At 39.3% G+C, this 18,314-nt stretch overlaps 1 protein-coding gene across 7 annotated transcripts in view; it reads right to left on the minus strand.

Annotated features, from left to right (window-relative positions):
• The window catches only part of TRAPPC9 (trafficking protein particle complex subunit 9), a 299,696-nt gene that overhangs the window by 241,302 nt on the left and 40,080 nt on the right, over window positions 1-18,314 (minus strand). For all 7 annotated transcript variants that reach the window (XM_087931796.1, XM_087931795.1, XM_026716048.2 and 4 more), the window contains 4 exons: window positions 15,855-15,981; window positions 10,580-10,725; window positions 6,595-6,680; window positions 1,454-1,580 (listed from right to left, as the gene is read on the minus strand). In XM_087931796.1, coding sequence (XP_087787922.1) covers window positions 1,454-1,580; window positions 6,595-6,680; window positions 10,580-10,725; window positions 15,855-15,981 — 486 coding nt within the window. The remainder of the gene's footprint in view (window positions 1-1,453; window positions 1,581-6,594; window positions 6,681-10,579; window positions 10,726-15,854; window positions 15,982-18,314) is intronic.

The raw sequence follows: 18,314 nt of genomic DNA on the forward strand, positions 1-18,314 counted from the left end.
TTTAGCACAGAGAAACAAATATTCATATAGTTTGTTTATTTTGACCAAAAAAACTACATTTGGCAAATACTGCCAAACAGTCTCAGAGTCCTGAATTTGTGGATTTGGGATTAATAAAAAATGGGGTTGCAAAAAATATCTATTCTGCATTTTGCTCGTTTTTTTGAGGCTCTAGAAATCTATTCCTAACATACAAGATAAAATAAAAAGTAGTGCTTAGCAGAGGCAGATTATTATGGCACAGCCCTTCTGTTGGTTCTTTTCACTCTTCATTAATTTGCCATCTACAATTGCGGACATAATTATGTTCCAAACACAACAAAAATAACTACATTACAAAAGCTAATCGATAGCTAAATTTCAAATCACACATCAGTCTGGCAGTCCTGGATCAGGTCACAATATTTTCTTCATTTCATCATAATCTAGAGCAGGGGTCTCCAACCTCCAGAACATGGCCCACCTGTGGACCTTGAGCTGTTCGGAACCGGGCCATGGAAGTGGCGGCCAAGCATGCGCACGCGTCCCTACTTGCGCGAACAGTGGGAGAGCACGTGGGTGCCATTTGTGCGAGTGGTGGGGCACATGTGCTACCGCTCACGCAAATGGAGTGCACACACATGTGCTCTTGCCCACCGCTTGCGCAGAACCAATCCTTCTCCCCCTCCATGCCCCCCATCAGTTCACCAAGTTGAAAAGGTTGGGGAACTCTGATCTAAGGTCTTTGTTCATCACATTTGCAGAGGATCTTAATATAGGTAGACCTCAACTTAATAACCATTCTTTAAGCGCCTGCTAGAAGTTATAATGGCGCCTGGAAAAAGGGAGTTACGCTTTTGTTACTGCACCAATCGTCACAGCATCCTCACAGTCACAATGCTCAAAAATCAGGCCCTTAGCAACTGGCATGTATTTAGGATGACGGCAGCATCCCGGGGTCATGTGATCACAGTGTTTGCACCTTTGCCAGCCAGCTCAGCTGATCAAAGTCAGTGGGGGAAAGACACTCACCAAAGGACTGCACAATTCACTTAGCAACTGTCGTGAAGCATTGAAGCAACTATGGCAAAACGGTCATAAAGTCAGGTGCAACTCAATTCAACAACTGCCTTGGTTTAGCAATGGAAATTCTGGTCCCAAGGACAACTTGTAACAGATTCTTTGGATTATTAGCTTCCTAAAAGATTCTCTTGAAATGTGGTCATGAAAACGTCATCCTTTTCATTACTATTTAGCAGAGGTCTCCAAACTTGGCAATTTTAAGACTTGTGGACTTCAACACACACCCCCAGAATTCTCCAGCCAACTGCTGCTATTTAGAATGTAGTAATAATATCAACCTAGAAATGAACAATTCTGGCTTCATTTTTTTAAAAAATATTAACACAATCTGAAATGGTTTGCAACAGCTTGCACTCCTCAAAGTAGAGAACAGCTTATTAGTAATTTTTACCATTGACGTTGATCTGGCCAGGGGACTGAGGAACACCAACAAGTGTCACAGGGTAGAGACCAGATTCTGCAGGTAAAGAGAGAGCTGCAGGGAGGGATTCAAACTCAACACCGCTCGTGAGTAGTCCCTGGGAATGTAAAAAGCAAATATAATTTCACTCTGTTAAGCAAAAAAGCATGCTGAAGGTAAGACATTATATTATGACCCATGCTAATAAAATTATCCTTTAAAATATTTGAATAATTATACTATTAGGAATTGTAATCACTATTCCTAATCTCCTTCTGACTGTTGCATTTTAAGGGCTTATTGGATCCATTTTATTGTATGTTATCTTGCTGAGCACATTTGTAGAAAGCCATTCATATACATTATTCATTCTGTGGAAAACATTCCTAATTAGTACCTTACCTGCAAAGCATCTGGCTGAAGGGAATGATTAGGAGAAGAACCTGAAATATTGGCTCTTGCGTTGTCAGTTACATCTTTAAAAATCCCATTTTAATATCCTATTAGTTCATGCAACTCATACTGTTGATGTGCTAATTCTACTGGTAACTGTGACAGCAAAACTTTCTTGCAAGGAATAACAAAAAAAAGTTAAGCTGTTCTTCAAATGTAAATGTGATATCAATGCTATATATGTGTAGATGCGTCTATATGCGTCATATACATTTTCAAAAAAAAAAATCTTACTACAACGTAAAGCAGGTGTCGTTCTAATTGTTACCCAGCCGAAAAGGGATGAAAAACTACCTAACAATAAATAGGTACGGCAATGGAACATCTATCTAGGAAGATTGTGGGTTTTCTATATCAAGTTTTTTTAAGAAGAGGTTGATTGAGCAATCATTTTTTAAGGATGCTTTGGTTTTCCTGCACATTGCAAGGGCTGGATTAAATGATCACATCGAACCACAGCTCTATGGTTTTATGGCTCATCCCATTTAGAAAGGCAAGAGGAATTATCTCAGTGAGAAGAGATTGTCCAATCTTATAACAATCACCGTAAAAACCTTCCTTTCTATAACAAATACCCTCTCATCAAGCCGCAAAATAACAAAGTTTGGTTATGAATCCTTTTCTACATAATCCCTACCATTCAAACAGTATATTTTCTTGGCTATACATGAGTTCAACTGTTATCTCTTAACAACTAGCATTCATTCTTGTACATCATGGTTCTGAGGATAATTGCACCTCCACCCACCACCTATGTTTTTCAACTTATCAGTTAGGTGTGCAAAGTAGAACCCACTTTCCAATGTAAAGACATTCTCAAAATACAAATGCATCAATAGTGCCTCCCAATTCCAATCCCAATCAGTTCTGAATAATACTGTGGCTGATAGTATTGAAAGTCACTGAGAGATAAACAAGTCAATGGATGTCTATGGAGATTCTCAGTCATCCAGCTCGTGGTTGTCCCAAAGGTGCTTTTTTCAAGAGGCAGCTGGACTAGAGTCCTGCATCCAGTTTTGGTCAACACACTATAAAAAGAGGTTGAGACTCTAGAAAAAGTTCAGAGAAGAGCAACTGGGATGATTAGGGGACTGGAGGATAAAACATACGATGAAAGGTGGCAGAAACTGGACCTGGCTAGTCTAGTGAAAAGAAGGACCATGATAGCAGTGTTCCAATATTTGAGGGGCTGCCACAGAGAGGAAGAGGGGTCAAGCTATTTTCTAAAGCACCTGAAGGCCAGACAAGGAATCATGGATGGAAACTGAACAAGGAGAGATTCAATCTAGAAATAAGGAGAAACTTTCTGACAGTGAGAACAATCAACCAATGGAACAGAAGATGCCTTCTGAAGTTGTGGGAGCTTCATCACTTGAGACTTTCAATAAGAGATTGGACTCCCATCTGTCAGAAATGGTGTAGGGTCTCCTGCATGGGTGGGTGGGTGGCGGGTAGACGACCTACAAGGTCCCTTCCAACCCTGATTATCTGTATTCTGTAATCTGTAAAGCTTCTTGTATGAGAACGTCTTCAAAGGAAAACCAGAAAATCCAGTTGCCTCTTGAAAAAAGCACCTTTGGGACAAGTACATGGATGAATGCACCACCCCCATCCTGGCTCTGCTACAGGTCATCAACAAGAATGACCAATTCTGTCTTTGTATTATATCTATACCTTCTGTCTGAAGGCAGGCTGAAGTTGGACAAGAGGCTGCTCCAAAGAAGAAGGAGTCAACCTATTCTCCAAAGCACCTGAGGGCAGGACAGGAAGCAACAGATGGAAACTAACCAAGGAGAAAGGCTAAGGAGAACTAAGGAGAAACTTCCTGACAGTGAGAACAATGAATCAGTGGAACTGCTGGCCTCTAGAAGTTGTGGGTGCTCCTTCACTGGAGGTTTTTAAGAAGAGATTGAACAGCTATTTGTCTGATATGTTACAGCAGGGGTCTTCAAACTTGACAGCTTTAAGATTTGTGGACTTCAATTCCCAGAATTCCTCCTCCGGTCATGTTAGCTCAGGAATTCTGGGAGTTGAAGTCCACAAGTCTTAAACCTGCCAAGTTTGAAGACCCTTGTGGTCTCCTGCATGAACAGGGGGTTAGACTAGAAGACCTCCAAGGTCTCTTCCAATTCTGTTATTCTGTATTGTTATCATTTCCTCCAACTGTGATCTGCCAACCTTCTCTACAACCTTCACAATAAAGGGAATATTGGAGACTTGCTGATAGTTGTCCAAATGAAAGGATTCAGCAACAGCTTCTTCAGGAGTGGAAGTACCACAATCTCCTTCAAGACTGAAGGGGAACCTTGCCCCTCCAAAGAGGAAGATACCACCGCTTGGATCTATCCCTTAGTTCCCTCCCAGGCAGCCTTAGCTATCCAGGAAGGGTCAGAACAGTATTTTTCAGTGTTGATTCAAACAGGTTAAAAATATGTGGTTCTTTTTAAACATAACTATTAATACATGCCAGCAATTTCAGTAAACTAAATTTTTATAATTTCATTATAAATTATAAATACAAATCCATTATATAATAATTTCAGTAGACTGAACCACTTATTCACCAAAGACTTGAAAAATATATTTTACACCTACAGTACAAGACATATATTTGACAAATGATTATGCCAACTTTCCGGAAAGCAATATAAACATCACAAATACGACCATCAGTGTCATTTGGCATAGAAAAAGTTCAGCATCTTTCTTTCATGGAATTTTATTGCATTTTTTACCGCTTTCTGATGTATGGGATAATGGATAATTCATATTAATGTCAAAATTTTTCTGCATAACTTATTCATATATATCATTTTTATAAAGCTGATGAAACTGTACATTAAAAGAAAATAACAAAGTAAAGCAGGAAGATGACAATGTTTATTGCAATGTACACAACAAAGATAATTTTGCCTCCTTACCCCATAATATTAGAGTTTAGGCTTATCTCTGTTAATTACTGAGTTGTATATTTAATTCAAACATGAATAAAAGTTGCAACTATAATAGCGTACATTTGTACAATTTGCAAACATAACATATTGGACCATGATCTACCTAGATTTGAAAATAACCAATGTTACTACCAAAGTAACAAGCCAACCTCCCATTAGAGCAGCTGTGGAAGAACATTATTTACTACAGATGAGCACACACTGCAGCAGGAACGGGACAACTTGGCCACAGCCAACTCACTGCGAGACAACTCATTGCAGGACAATTTCACAGTTCTATTTAATTATTTACAATAAATAATAATTATTTTAATTTTTGCCGTTCACATTTCATTCCTTTCCTCCTTTTCCATCTTTTCTTTAATGATTCCATCCCACCGTTTCTTTGTGATTAGTATAACTCTTGTCCCGCACTGAGTTGTCCTGCAGCGAGTTGGCCATGGTGAGTTGTCACCAAAATCAGAAACAGACAGCTTATACAACATCTTCCAACAAAATGGATAAGTACTCAGCATGATTTTCAAAAACTGCCTGACCGTTACTGTGCAAATAACATATGCTATTAAAAGAATAACACAACCATACGTCAAAAAGATCACAGAAAAAAGACCAGAATACAGCAACCAACACCCAGAACAAAGTAAAAGTAAGTAAAAATTAACACCAGCCAAACAGTCAAGCAGAAAACCACAGCCTAATCGAGGAACTACCAAAGACAAAAAAACACATTCCCACCAAAATTGGCAGGGCAAACCTATACGTAAACAGGGAGCAAACTAGCATTGCTGATGTTACCCAGTCAGGTAATGAAACATCTGGACACAAACAACCAATTTAGAGCTTTTTATATTCTCATCTATAAAAAATTTAAAAACACAAGTAAACTTTGTCTTCAAGGCATGCTATGGGCCCCATCGGCCAAGGTATTCCAGTTGGCGGGGTCCTGAAGAAGAGCTTTCTCTGCCGTTCTGCCTACCCTCCGAAACATCTTGCCCCTCCCCCCACCCAGAGTGAGATCAACTTCAACCCTCCTGACCTTACGTAAGAGCCTAAGGACCTGGTTCTGCCAACGGCTTGGGGCTCCAATGGGGGGGCTGATAAGATTAACAACAGAATTTCTAGCCTGGTGCACGCATAATCCATGCGGCTTCTCCAAAGATGTGTGTGTCAGGGTTCCGACCCATTGCCCAAATAAAATCAGGAGTCTCATCGTGCAAGAAAAATCCAGTTGTTTATTAGGAGCGCCATGTCAGCACAACGTAAGGGAAGCCAGCTCTGACTTCACCCAGTTAGTGCCTTGCCTCTGACCCTGTTGCCCCCTCCCCCCAAGGTGCATCACCAGTCACATTCCCCAACAAAGCAATTTTACGGGTCGTAGAAGCCACTCCCTCCAGACATTGTGGGTCTCCGTGGAGATGGCCTTGACTTCAGCCAATTAGGATGTGTCTTGTTTTGACTGAGCTGTAAATTACTCGGTGCAACTGCGAGGCCCGATTTCCCATCCCCCTGCCTATGGCAACTTTGGAGCAGGTCAGGAAAGCTTTGTGAGTTGACAGTGTGAACACAATATAAAGGATTCCTTCTGAAGATTCCTCAGAACGTTTTAAACCCTGCAGTGAACTGCCCCATTTCACCTTAACTATAGCTATCACTAACAATGACTCCAATGCTACCCGTAGCTAAACCTAAATTAGGCTTTATGGTGAAACAGGATGCAAAACGTACCATATTTTCTACCCGGAGTTCAAACGGCATTGGATTGTACACCATCAGCTGAACTTCACAAACGTCTCCCTGAACCCACTGAAAATCTACAGAAGAAATAAACAGAAAGTTAGTTTTCTGGACAAGACACGCATTTAAGCAGAATTGGATATTGCGATCACATGTGGCTATAGATTGTCACATAAGATTCCAACAAGGATCCCCAACACCTGGTCCACGGATAGGTATCGGGACAACGCAGTGGGCGAGAGCACGAAGCTCCATTTGTGCATGCACAAGATTAGATTGTGCACGCAAAACCGCGCCCTTCTCCCCCCTCAATGCCACTCCCGCTATCATTGCCAGTCTGCGGAAAGGTTGGGGACTGCTGATATAAAATCTTCACAAAGCTGTTCTTCATGGAAAGTATTAAAAAATTCCTTAGACACTGTGTTTTTATGGAGAAAGCTCTATTGAATACAGAGCCTATGTTGTTCTACTGCACTATTTATAAAGGCCTCCCTAATAACTTCCTATTTATTGAAGCACCCCATAATTCTCATTTATTTTACGTACAATTGCAACCAGCATAATTCCCTTTTCTTGATAATGACAGTGTTTTTATACTTTTTGTAAAACAACATGTCTTGATTGCCTCAATTACCCAGTTACATTTTAAAGTTTACATTTAAAAAAAAACCACCTTTAACGTTTGCATTTTATTTTATAAGAAACCAAAAATGTGCTTGTTTTGTTAATGTGCAGATTTCTGGTTAATGATAGTAATAAATACGTTCTGAGCACTTGTAACTATTTTGGGCCTGCTCTCACTTTAGCAAACTTCTGTCAATAAATAAATAAATGGTATTAGCGTAAACAGCATATGGCCTAAATCATCCATAATGTATGGTAAGCGTGAGTTTTCACACTTTACACACTGGAATACATTACAGAAACACATTAACGCATACCTGTTATCTAGGCTAGAAAAGGCCATTCTGGCATCTAGCATCTTTGGAGTACAGGTAGTCCTCGACTTAAGACCACAATTGAGCCCCAAATTTATGCTATTAAGTGAGACATTTGTTAAGTGAGTTTTGCCCCATTTTACGATATTTCTTGCCACAGTTGTTAAATGAATCACTGCAGTTGGTAAATTTGTAACCTGGTACATTTGTGTGTGTGTGTGTGTGTGTGTGTGTGTGTTTGTGTATGTATCCTTCACTATATATCCTTCACTATGGCATATTATGACATTAAGAAGTGAATGCTATCCAGATAATGGTTTATATAAACCACACAGTATAAATGTTTGTTCCATTCTCAAAACCACCACAAAAAATTTACAAGTCAAAAAAAAAAAGGCCACATTCAAATAAAGCAATGATAACCACTGCAATAAAAAACATACACTCCATGTATGTTTAGACTTTCTTTACTGCAGTTGTAACTTAAGCACAGCTGGGGGAAATTTTAGTTATGCTTATCTGAAATGGACCAAGTTACTACATTTGTATTTTGACTGTGCCTCATTGAATAACCATGTTAAAAACTGTTTTAGGGATAGGATCCAGAACTAAACTAATAATAAGTCTTTTAATTGCACACTGTTCAGAGTCGTTCTGTGAGAAGATGCAGTGTTCCAATTTTGTATATAAATAAATATGAATAACTGAAAACAAATCTAATTTAATATTAATACCAGAAGAGAATTATACAACATTGAAATCACTGCAGAAAATTAATAAATATTGCTGTAATATAATGTCTGACCCAGGCTAATATCAGTCATTTAAAGTTGCATATGGATTTTGAGAAACTAGAACTCTCAACTATCATCATTACCATTAAAATGAAGGCAAATTAGCATATGTCATATGGCTTCATCAGTGAATGGTCATAATAATAATTAGGATAGGATAGGATAGGATAGGATAGGATAGGATAGGATAGGATAGGATAGAAAGGAATGGAATGGAATGGAATGGAATGGAATAGAATAGAATAGAATAGAATAGAATAGAATAGAATAGAATAGAATAGAATAGAATAGAATACTTTATTGGCCAAGTGTGACTGGACACACCAGGAATTTGTCTTGGTATAAATACTCTCAGTATACATAAAGAAAAGGTACATCCGTCAAGAGTCAAGAATCATCAGGTACAACACTTAATGATAGTCATAGAGTACAATAAGCAATCAAATCATACTAGGAAACAGTCAATATAAATTGTACGGATACAAGCAACAAAGTTACAGTCCTACAATCACAAGTGGGAGGGATTGGGTGATAAGGAGTGATGAGAAGATTAACAGTAATAGTAGTGTACACTTTGTAAATAGCTGAACAGTGTTGAGGGAATTGTTTGTTTAGCAGAGTGATGGCTTTTGGGGAAAAACTGTTCTTGTGTCTAGTTGTTCTGGTGTGCAGTGCTCTATAGCGTCATTTTGAGGGAAGGAGTTGAAACAGTTTATGTCTGGGATGTGAGGGGTCTGTAAATATTTTCACAGCCCTCTTTTTGACTCGTGCAGTATACAGGTCCTCGATTGAAGACAGGTGGGTAGTAATTGTTTTTTTCTGCAGTCTTAATTATCTTCTGAAGTCTGTGTCTGTCTTATTGGGTTGCAGAGCCAAACCAGACAGTGACAGAGGTGCAGATGACAGACTCAATAATTCCTCTGTAGAACTGGATCAGCAGCTCCTTGGGCATTTGAGCTTTCTGAGTTGGCACAGAAAGAACATACTTTATTGTGCTTTTTTGATGACGTTTTTGATGTTAGGTGTCCATTTTAGGTCATGTGATATAATAGAACCTAGAATTTTGAAGGTCTCTACTGTTGATACTGTGTTGTCTAGTATTGTAAGAGGTGGTAGAATGGGAGGGTTTCTTCTAAAGTCTACCACCATTTCTACGGTTTTGAGTGTGTTCAGTTCCAGATTCTTCTGGTTACACCACGAGGCAAGTTGTATAACCTCCCCGTCTGTATGCGGATTCATCGTTGTCTCAAATGAGACCAGTCACTGTAGTGTCATCAGCAAACTTCAGTATTTTAACAGATGGATCATTTGAGATGCATAATTTATTAAATGGATATGCTGCCCAACTTCCAGCCATTTACAAATTGTTAGAAACATTTAAAAACAACACACACACACACACACACACACACACACACACACACACAAACACCCTACAAAAGAAACACAGATGGAAAAAAAATTTGGATGAACAAAGAAAAAAACGTATTACCAGACAGCAAAACTTACTGTCTCAAGCGCTAATAATTTTATATAACCTGGTAAAGGATCTGCAAATAGGAAAGCAAGCTCAGAGATCATCAACAATTCAGCAGATTTCACCTATACTATGATTAGATACATTTTCTGTGCGCATTTTAGGAATGTTTTCGTAAATGAGATAGAAAAGGAAGCCTATTTCCCAAGCAGCAGGTATTTGAATTACAAAATGTTTAAAAGCATTTTTACACACAATGAGATGGGACAGGTTGGAAGGAAATGGCAGAATTTAGAGCTGAGGTCCGAATACCACCTATATTTAGATAATCTGGCAAGACACAATAGTTGCTGCGCACCAATTTGTCTTTGTTTTAAATGGAACAGTATTAAGCAGGCTAGAAATAATGTTAATTTATTTCAGTAATCTAGGACAAATTTGTTTGAAAGGTCTCAATACATTTGTAAAAATATCAAAAGGACACATTTTTGTGAAGCATTCTTATAGTCAATCTATAATGCTTCCACTACATATGGTAAATCAAGTTTCGCGTGAAAATGGGCTAGCGACCTTCCCTACAAACGAAGGTGGATACGTCTGCGAAAAGCTGTCAATTTTATAATCAAGAAGAGGAAATAGCATATTGATCCCCAAATTGGCAAATCGTGATTTGGGTCAATTTGCAGCATAAAAGCCAGAAAACAAGTCCCGGTGAGATCCTGCATGTAAAAATGAGAAGGCAAGTTAAAAAATAATGAGCTTCTCACCTATTTTTTTGCTTTGCTCCTCTCCGTGATTGTGAGCGATGATTGGCGAATATATAAAGGGACTTTTCGTTGCCATGTTCTGGCCCAGCAGGCTTTTCATTTTCTGCGGTCGAAGGCTAACAGGGAGGTTTAAGAGCTTGACAGATCTGTTCAACGAACAAGGGATTGTTTTTTACGTAGAGCTACTACAAAATTCAAATGTAGGAAAGACAATGAAGATGGCAGACACAATAGCATGGATTATCAGCATGATAGACACTAATTATAGCTCTTCTTTCCTTCTGTCCTGATCTCTTTGCCCACTTCTTATAAATTCCCCATTTAAGAACAGCAACAGTGTAAAGCTTTTGTGTAAAATGATAGATACATAACAATATTAGAACTTCCCAGTAAACACCGAATAGAAACACTCCATTAGTGAATTGGAAACCATAAATACAATGAAGAGGATCATTCTATCAATTCAAAGTTACCAAGAAAGGAGAATTCAAAATTATTTATATAAACAGTGGGTTGAATCTAATCAGATCTAAAGCGGATCCAGTAAAATCACTGAGACTCATTAAAATACAAAATTTCAAGGTCTACTCTTAATACAACTAAATATTGATTCAATGCACATTCAATATTATTAATAATATCAACTTCCCTAGGCAAAGCAATGTACACGAGACACAGACCAATGTTAACCAAATGCATACTTAAGATACAACGGCATTTTGTGGCACTTTAAAGACTACGTTCTCACCACCAAGTCCTGCCTCATCATGTTCTGATCTAAGCTTCCCAAGATCATGAAGCCGACTCCTCGTCCCAATAAAACTCCTTTTGTTTAGGTTAAACTGAATTCCTCTCCAGCAAAGTCCTGGCAAACAGTCTTTCATGAGATTTCACAACTACAGGCCTTTATCAGGCTTGGAGAGTTGCCAGGCCGATATCTTCCAAACGCCACGCTGTAGCAGAAATTACTTGGCAAGAAGTCAGGAACAGATCTTCCCCTTAATGAATTGAATTAATTGTCTCCTGCAAACCCACCTCCACTTTCGCTCCTCTTTATTCCCTATGGGAGGGGCCATTCACCACCCACCTGTGCCTTTATTCCTGAGTTGATCCTTGTTCCCTAACTGTTCCCTTCTCCTGGCAGCGCTACGCATGCGCACATTGGGAACAGGCTCCAGATGTTCTTCAGCCCCACTGATCTCCGGCTCCAAAGGCAGCTGATAACTGCCAGATGGCCCTGGCCTCATCTCTGCCTCCGACGCAGAGCCTTCCCTAGACTCCAGGACTGGCCCATGTTCTTCCCCAACCCCCTCACTGTCCAAGTCTGCCGCCAGCTCTGCTGGCAGGCCACAACACATCATAGGAGGGATGAGTGAAAACTCTAGAGTGTATGGTCAGACCACAGGTAGTCCTTGACTTACAACAGTTCATTTAGTGACCATTCAAAGTTACAAGGGCAGTGAAAAATGTGACTTATGACCGTTTTCCACATTTAACAACCTTCGCAGCATCGCCATGATCACGTGATGAAAATTCAGATGCTTGGCAAAGTGGCTCATATTTATGACCTTTGCTGTGACCCAAGGTCACGTGATCAGCTTTAGAGACCTTCTGACAAGCAAAGTCAACGGGGAAGCCAGAGTCACTCAACAATTGGGTTACTATCCTCAACTGATTCACTTAACAACTGTGGCAAGAAAGGCCGTAAATGGGGCAAAAGTCACTGTCTCACTTAACAATAGAAATTTTGGGCTCAATTGTGCTCGTAAGTCAAGGACTACCTGTACGTATTCCCAGCAGGCTCAACAAAAGTACCGTGTTTCTCATATAATAAGGCCGGGTCTTATTTTTTTTTTGAGCCCTGAAAAAATTGCTAGGCCGTCTTTTCAGGGGTGACTTAATTTCCCCCCCCTTGCATCTTCGGGTGGGCGGGGCAGCGATGGCTTGGACGTTGACCTCGGCATTGGTGGGGCACTTCGTATCGGGGTCAACGCAGGCAGCACCATATCCGGGTGTGCAACGAAAGTACTTCCTAACGGCAAGCCCCCCCCCATTCCCCCCGTTTCGCATGTTTTAATATAGGCCTTAATTTGGGGGGAGGGGCTTAACTTCATTTCATGCCTATAAAACATGCTGGGACTTCCTATTGGGGGAGGCCGTATTGTTGGAGAAACAGGGTACGACGGACATTTTTCAGCTGTCCAATTAAAGCAAGCAGGCAACAGTATATAAAAGTGCTTGAGGCATTGATTTCAAGTGACCATGGTCACGAGCTCTTTAATGACAAAGGCAACAATTCATATTGCGCAGGAAAAACTACATAGAAAAAAAATATATAATACGATGGATAAAACAGTACCAGTTTATGGGCCCCTAAGGTTCAACAGGCTGCTGAGGATCTTTCAGAATAGAGATCTAAAGAGGAAGAAAACCAACCGGTTTCCACCATGTGATCTCAGACATATCGTTTTCAAGAAGAACAACAGGGATCGCTTTGAAGCTCTGAAATCTCATTGATAGGAGCTCGGAGTAACTGTGGAATGAATTTAAAGAAGCCATTCGGAAGAATGTGAAAAGAGACTGCTGGAGACGAAGAAGCGGAAGAAAGCAAACTGAATGTCGGAACAAATCGTGGAAGTGGTCAAGAACAAGAGAAAGAGGCCCAAGCCAACGAGAGAGAAAAGACTCCGTAAGGAACTTTTCAGAGAATTTCAGAGAGCTCTCAGAAGAGGCAAACCATGTTACATCTATCAAATCACTGGAGATGGAAACAGGCATAGAAAAAAAAGAAGGAAAACCTTTCGAAAGATCTCTGAATTCAGGACTTGGGATGAAACTGAAAAAGATACCAATCGGGCAGATAATAACAGATTCAAATTAGATGAAATAAAGATGGAAAGAAGATACAGGACTACTGTACAGGTTGTCCTCAACTTACAGCCACAATTCAGCCCAAAATTTATTGTTCAGTGAGACAGTTGTTAAGTGAGTCTTGCCCCATTTTACAACTTCCCTCGCCATAGTTTACAGGTAATGATCATAACACTTCATCTATTGATACCCCTCCAACAGAGAAACTCAGCTAGGAAGTTTTAAGCAACAATTTTCCAATATAAAACGTATACTCAATAGATTTAAGCCAATGTCAAAGAGGAGCAGAGCATTTCCACTGAATAATCTACTACAGTATGCAAAAAAGACTCAGAAGAGGAAAAACAATCGAACATTCATTATTGCCTAACATCTCCTAGAAAGAGACACCCAAGTGTAGCACAAGTGAACTATCCACACGTTTCTTTTATAGCCTTGGTGGGGGGGGTCTTATAATCAAAAGACAATCATGCAATCAAAAATAACTAGCAAATGCTAAACTACAGGTAGTCCTCGACTTATGAACACAGTTGAGGCAAAAATTTCTCTTCCTAAGTGAGACAGGCATTAAGTGAGTTTTGCTCCATTTTATGACTGTACTTGCCACAGTTGTTAAGTGAATCACTGCAACTGTTAAATTAGTAACAAGGCTGTTAAGTGATTCTGGCTTCCCTCTCTACTTTACTTGTCAGAAAGTTGCAAAGGTTTGAGAGCTGTATGCAACGCAATTTCATTTTCATGTGGGCTAATTAGCGGACATTCAAAGTAACAATAAAGTATTCTATTCTATTCTATTCTATTCTATTCTATTCTATTCTATTTTTTTTATTCTATTCTATTCTATTCTATTCTATTCTACATTCCAATATCTGATCTGATCTGTTGTTTTGTTCAGTTCTGTTCTGTTCTACTCTACTGTATTCTACTCTACTCTACTCTACTCTACTCTACTCTACTCTACTCTACAGGTGATCACATAACTCCAGAAGCATCATAAATATGAGTCAGTTGACAAGAGTCTGAATTCTGATCATATAATCATGGGGTTGCCGCAACAGTTTTAAGTGTAAGAATTGGCTGGTAAGTCCCATTTTTCAGTATGAACGGTCACTAAATGAACTGCTGTAAGTCAAGGACTACCTCTAGTGAATTTGCTGTTTTAACCATTCAGTCGTGTCCAACTCTTGGTGGCTTTTTAGGCAAGTGCTCTCCATGTTATCCTGTCAAGCACAGCTTCGTTCAGTTCTTGGATGCTTATCTTTGTATCAGTTTGATATTATCAAGCCATCGTGTTGTCTGCACACTTCACATACTTCACATACTTTCTAATATTAAAACTACTAACTACTATTAAATAACAATAGCTCAGGTCATAGTCGTATGAACATAGAGCACGGAGACTCAATTCAACTTTCACTTCTTCACTGAAAGCACCAATCCAGGATCTTACAATTTCATTCATGACATTAAAATCTCTGTGGAACATTCAATTTCTCAGCAATTCCCTAAAGCGCTATATCCTGAGGAGACTTGCAAATCTCTGTACAAGAGAGTTAGGATACAAATCTAAGATTAAAAATAATAATAATAAAGGGGAAAATACTTCAGGTCCTCCAAACTCAGTTCCTTGAACAAAGGAATGATATTGTTCAACAGCATCATAAAACAGCCATGAAAGAACTGATCAACTATGAGAATGGGATGGGATAGGGTGGGTGGAGCGGAGCGGAAAGAACAGAACAGAACAGAACAAGTAAAATAGGACAGAACAGAATAGAATAGAACAGAATATGGAATGGAATAGAATAGAATAGAATATGGAATAGGATAGAATAAAATATGGAATGGAATGGAATGGAATGGAATGGAATGGAATGGAAGGGAAGGGAAGGGAAGAGAAGAGAAGAGAAGAGAAGAGAAGAGAAGAGAAGAGAAGAGAAGAGAAGAGAAGAGAATAAATGGAATGGAATGGAATGGAATGGAATAGAATAGAATAGAATAGAATAGAATAGAATAGAATAGAATAGGAGAATTTCAAAAACAATGACATAAAATTCACACAGGTGCTTCAAAACTGGCAACACCTATTGGCTGTTCTTTAAAGGGGCTTATCTTTTTCAACATCTTCTTCAAGAAAACACTTAAGGCGATGACAGGGCAGCAACATCTATAAACAGGCACCCCAGAATGCCACCAGAATACAAGAGGCAGTTTCAATTACTGCTTACAGGCCTTTCAATCTCCTCCGAAAGGCACCTGCCTTTTCCCCAAGTGATTTCCTCCTGAAACAGTTCACTGCCCTCAGTCTAGTATTGTTCTCTGGTACCATCCCAAAGGAGCCCTATGTGACATATGATTCATTACTATATCCTCTCACACAGAATGGAAACAAAAGGTAGATTACCTGACAATGGGAAGTTTGGTGAATGGCACAGGGGGGAGCTTTAAGCCATCTGGAAGGGTAATGAAGTCCATTGTTCCTGGGCATTTTGATGTATAGTTTTCTAGACTTTGTGTTACATCTTTCTTTTCTACAAGGAAACAGAATATTCTCATTAGTACTGTAACAAATGATAAGCGGCTGCTTCCACCGCACAAATGATGTAGGAACAGAAGACACACAATTTTCACTGGCAAGCAAGACGGTCGCTAAGTGAGTTTTGCCCCATTGTATGACCTTTCTTGCCGCAGTTGTTAAGTGAATCACCGCAGTTGTTAAGGGAACCTTGCGGTCATTAAGCAAACCTGGCTTCCTCCGTTGGCTTTGCTTGTCGGAAGCCAACTGGGAAAGTTGCAAATGATAATCACATGACCCACGGAGGCTGCAGCCATCTTAACTGCAAGCAAGCCGTCAAGCGTCTGAATTTTGATCACGTGACCATGAGGACGCCGCCGTGGTCACAAGTGCAAAAAATGGTCATAAGTCATTTTTAAGGAAGTGCTGTTGTACCTTTTGTTAGTGTTTGGGGACAAACCCCCAAGCAGAGTGCACAGCAGCAGTCAGGCCAGGCAGCCAAATGAGAGAGAGGCTGGGCCCAAGAGTATACACACACTGGAGACAAAAACACTGTTTGTAGTTTTAAATAGTTATTTAATTCATTCAGAGTTTAAGCAGTGTCATTCAGTCCATATGTCATTATCCAATATATCCATCCAGTAACCTAGTCCATTAACTAGTCAGTACACTGTCTTTATCTTCTCCTTCCGATACCTTTCTCTCGAAGACAACGCTGAGTATTCACAGGATATCAGCTCACCAAGTAAACAGTCCTTTTGTTCAGCACAGTAGCCAACAAGCATTAACAAGCAGACGTCTCAAACAGGAGTAAACAGCAGGCAGGCAGAGAGCAGAGAGACCAGGAACCAGCGACCAGAGACCAGAGAAGTGTTACGATACTCTTACTGCCTTATATTGCTGCTTGCAACCGCACCCTTAATTATCTAATTACATTGCAGTTTTCACAACTCTCTTGGTGCTTAATGGCACCTTGGGCTTTAGTAAAATTATCAGCTACATTGTCCTCCGACATGCAGTACTCCAGCTGTATCATTTTACTCTGTACAGATTGTCTAACGTTTAGATACCTTAAATCTGTATGCTTGCTCCTAGTTTTTACTGCAATATTTGTGGCCATTTGAATTGCTGCCTGATTATCTTCATGTACAATTATAGGATAATTTACAGTTATACCCATATCATTCATCATTTGTTTATACATGATTAACTCAGTACATAATAGCGATAAACAGGAGAATTCTGCCTCCATAGTAGACAAACTTATATGCTGTTGTCTTATTGACTTCCAACCTATTAATGTCTTACCCAGCATTATGGCTGTTCCTGAAGTCGACTTTCTTGTATCTCTTTCTGATGCAAAACTAGCATCTGCGTAAGCACTCAATATGAGATCACCTTTTGGTTCTAGATACAGTGCATGGTGTAATGTTCCTTTAAGATATCTTAAGATTCTCTTCAATGCTATCCAATGACATTGAAGCAGATCATTACTATGTCTTGCCAGCTGATTAATACTAAAAGCTATATCTGGCCTTGACCAATTGCTAATGTATGATAAGCTACCAATCAAAGATTGATATATTGCCTTATCAAACTTGGGACTTTGAGCATCCATTTTGCAATTATCCTGACTCATTGGAGTCTTTGCAGGCTTACAAAGTTCCATCTTATAATCTATTAGCAATTTAGATATCTTATCCTCCTGAGGTATCTTAAAACCTTTCTGTGTTTTCTGTATATTCAAACCTAGATATTTCTTTATCTCCCCTAATTGCTTGATTTTTATTTTCTTTGCTAATGATGCTATTATTTTATTTGCTTCATCATTAGTCTCAGTAATCAACGCAATATCATCAGTGAATAACAATAATAATGATATTTTTCCATTTGTCTCTCTCTTAAACAGACATGGATCGGCTAAACCAGCTTTAAACCCTATATTGTTCAGTTCCTTCACAATATACTGGTTCCATTCATAGCCAGATTGTTTAAGACCATAGAGGCTCTTCTTTAACAACCAACAATCATTATTATTTTCACCTTTAAAACCATTAGGCTTTTTCATATATACAGTATGTCTTAGTGGAGCATGCAAGTAAGCAGTTTCCACATCTAAATGGTTAACTATATATTTCTTGCTTGCTGCCCACACTAAAGCTGCCCTTAATGTTGCTGCTTTAAGACTTGGTGCAAATACCTCATCATAGTCATTTGCACTTTGTCTAAAACCTTGGGCTACTAATCTTGCCTTATGGATTATATTTCCATCTTTATCAGTCTTTATCTTAAAAATCCATTTACAGCCAATGGGTTTTATATCTACAGGTAATCTCACATTTTCATATA

The sequence above is a fragment of the Pseudonaja textilis genome, chromosome 3, assembly GCF_049901715.1.
Source record: "Pseudonaja textilis isolate UNSWEBS1 chromosome 3, rPseTex1.2, whole genome shotgun sequence".
Classification (NCBI taxonomy): Eukaryota; Metazoa; Chordata; class Lepidosauria; order Squamata; family Elapidae; genus Pseudonaja; species Pseudonaja textilis.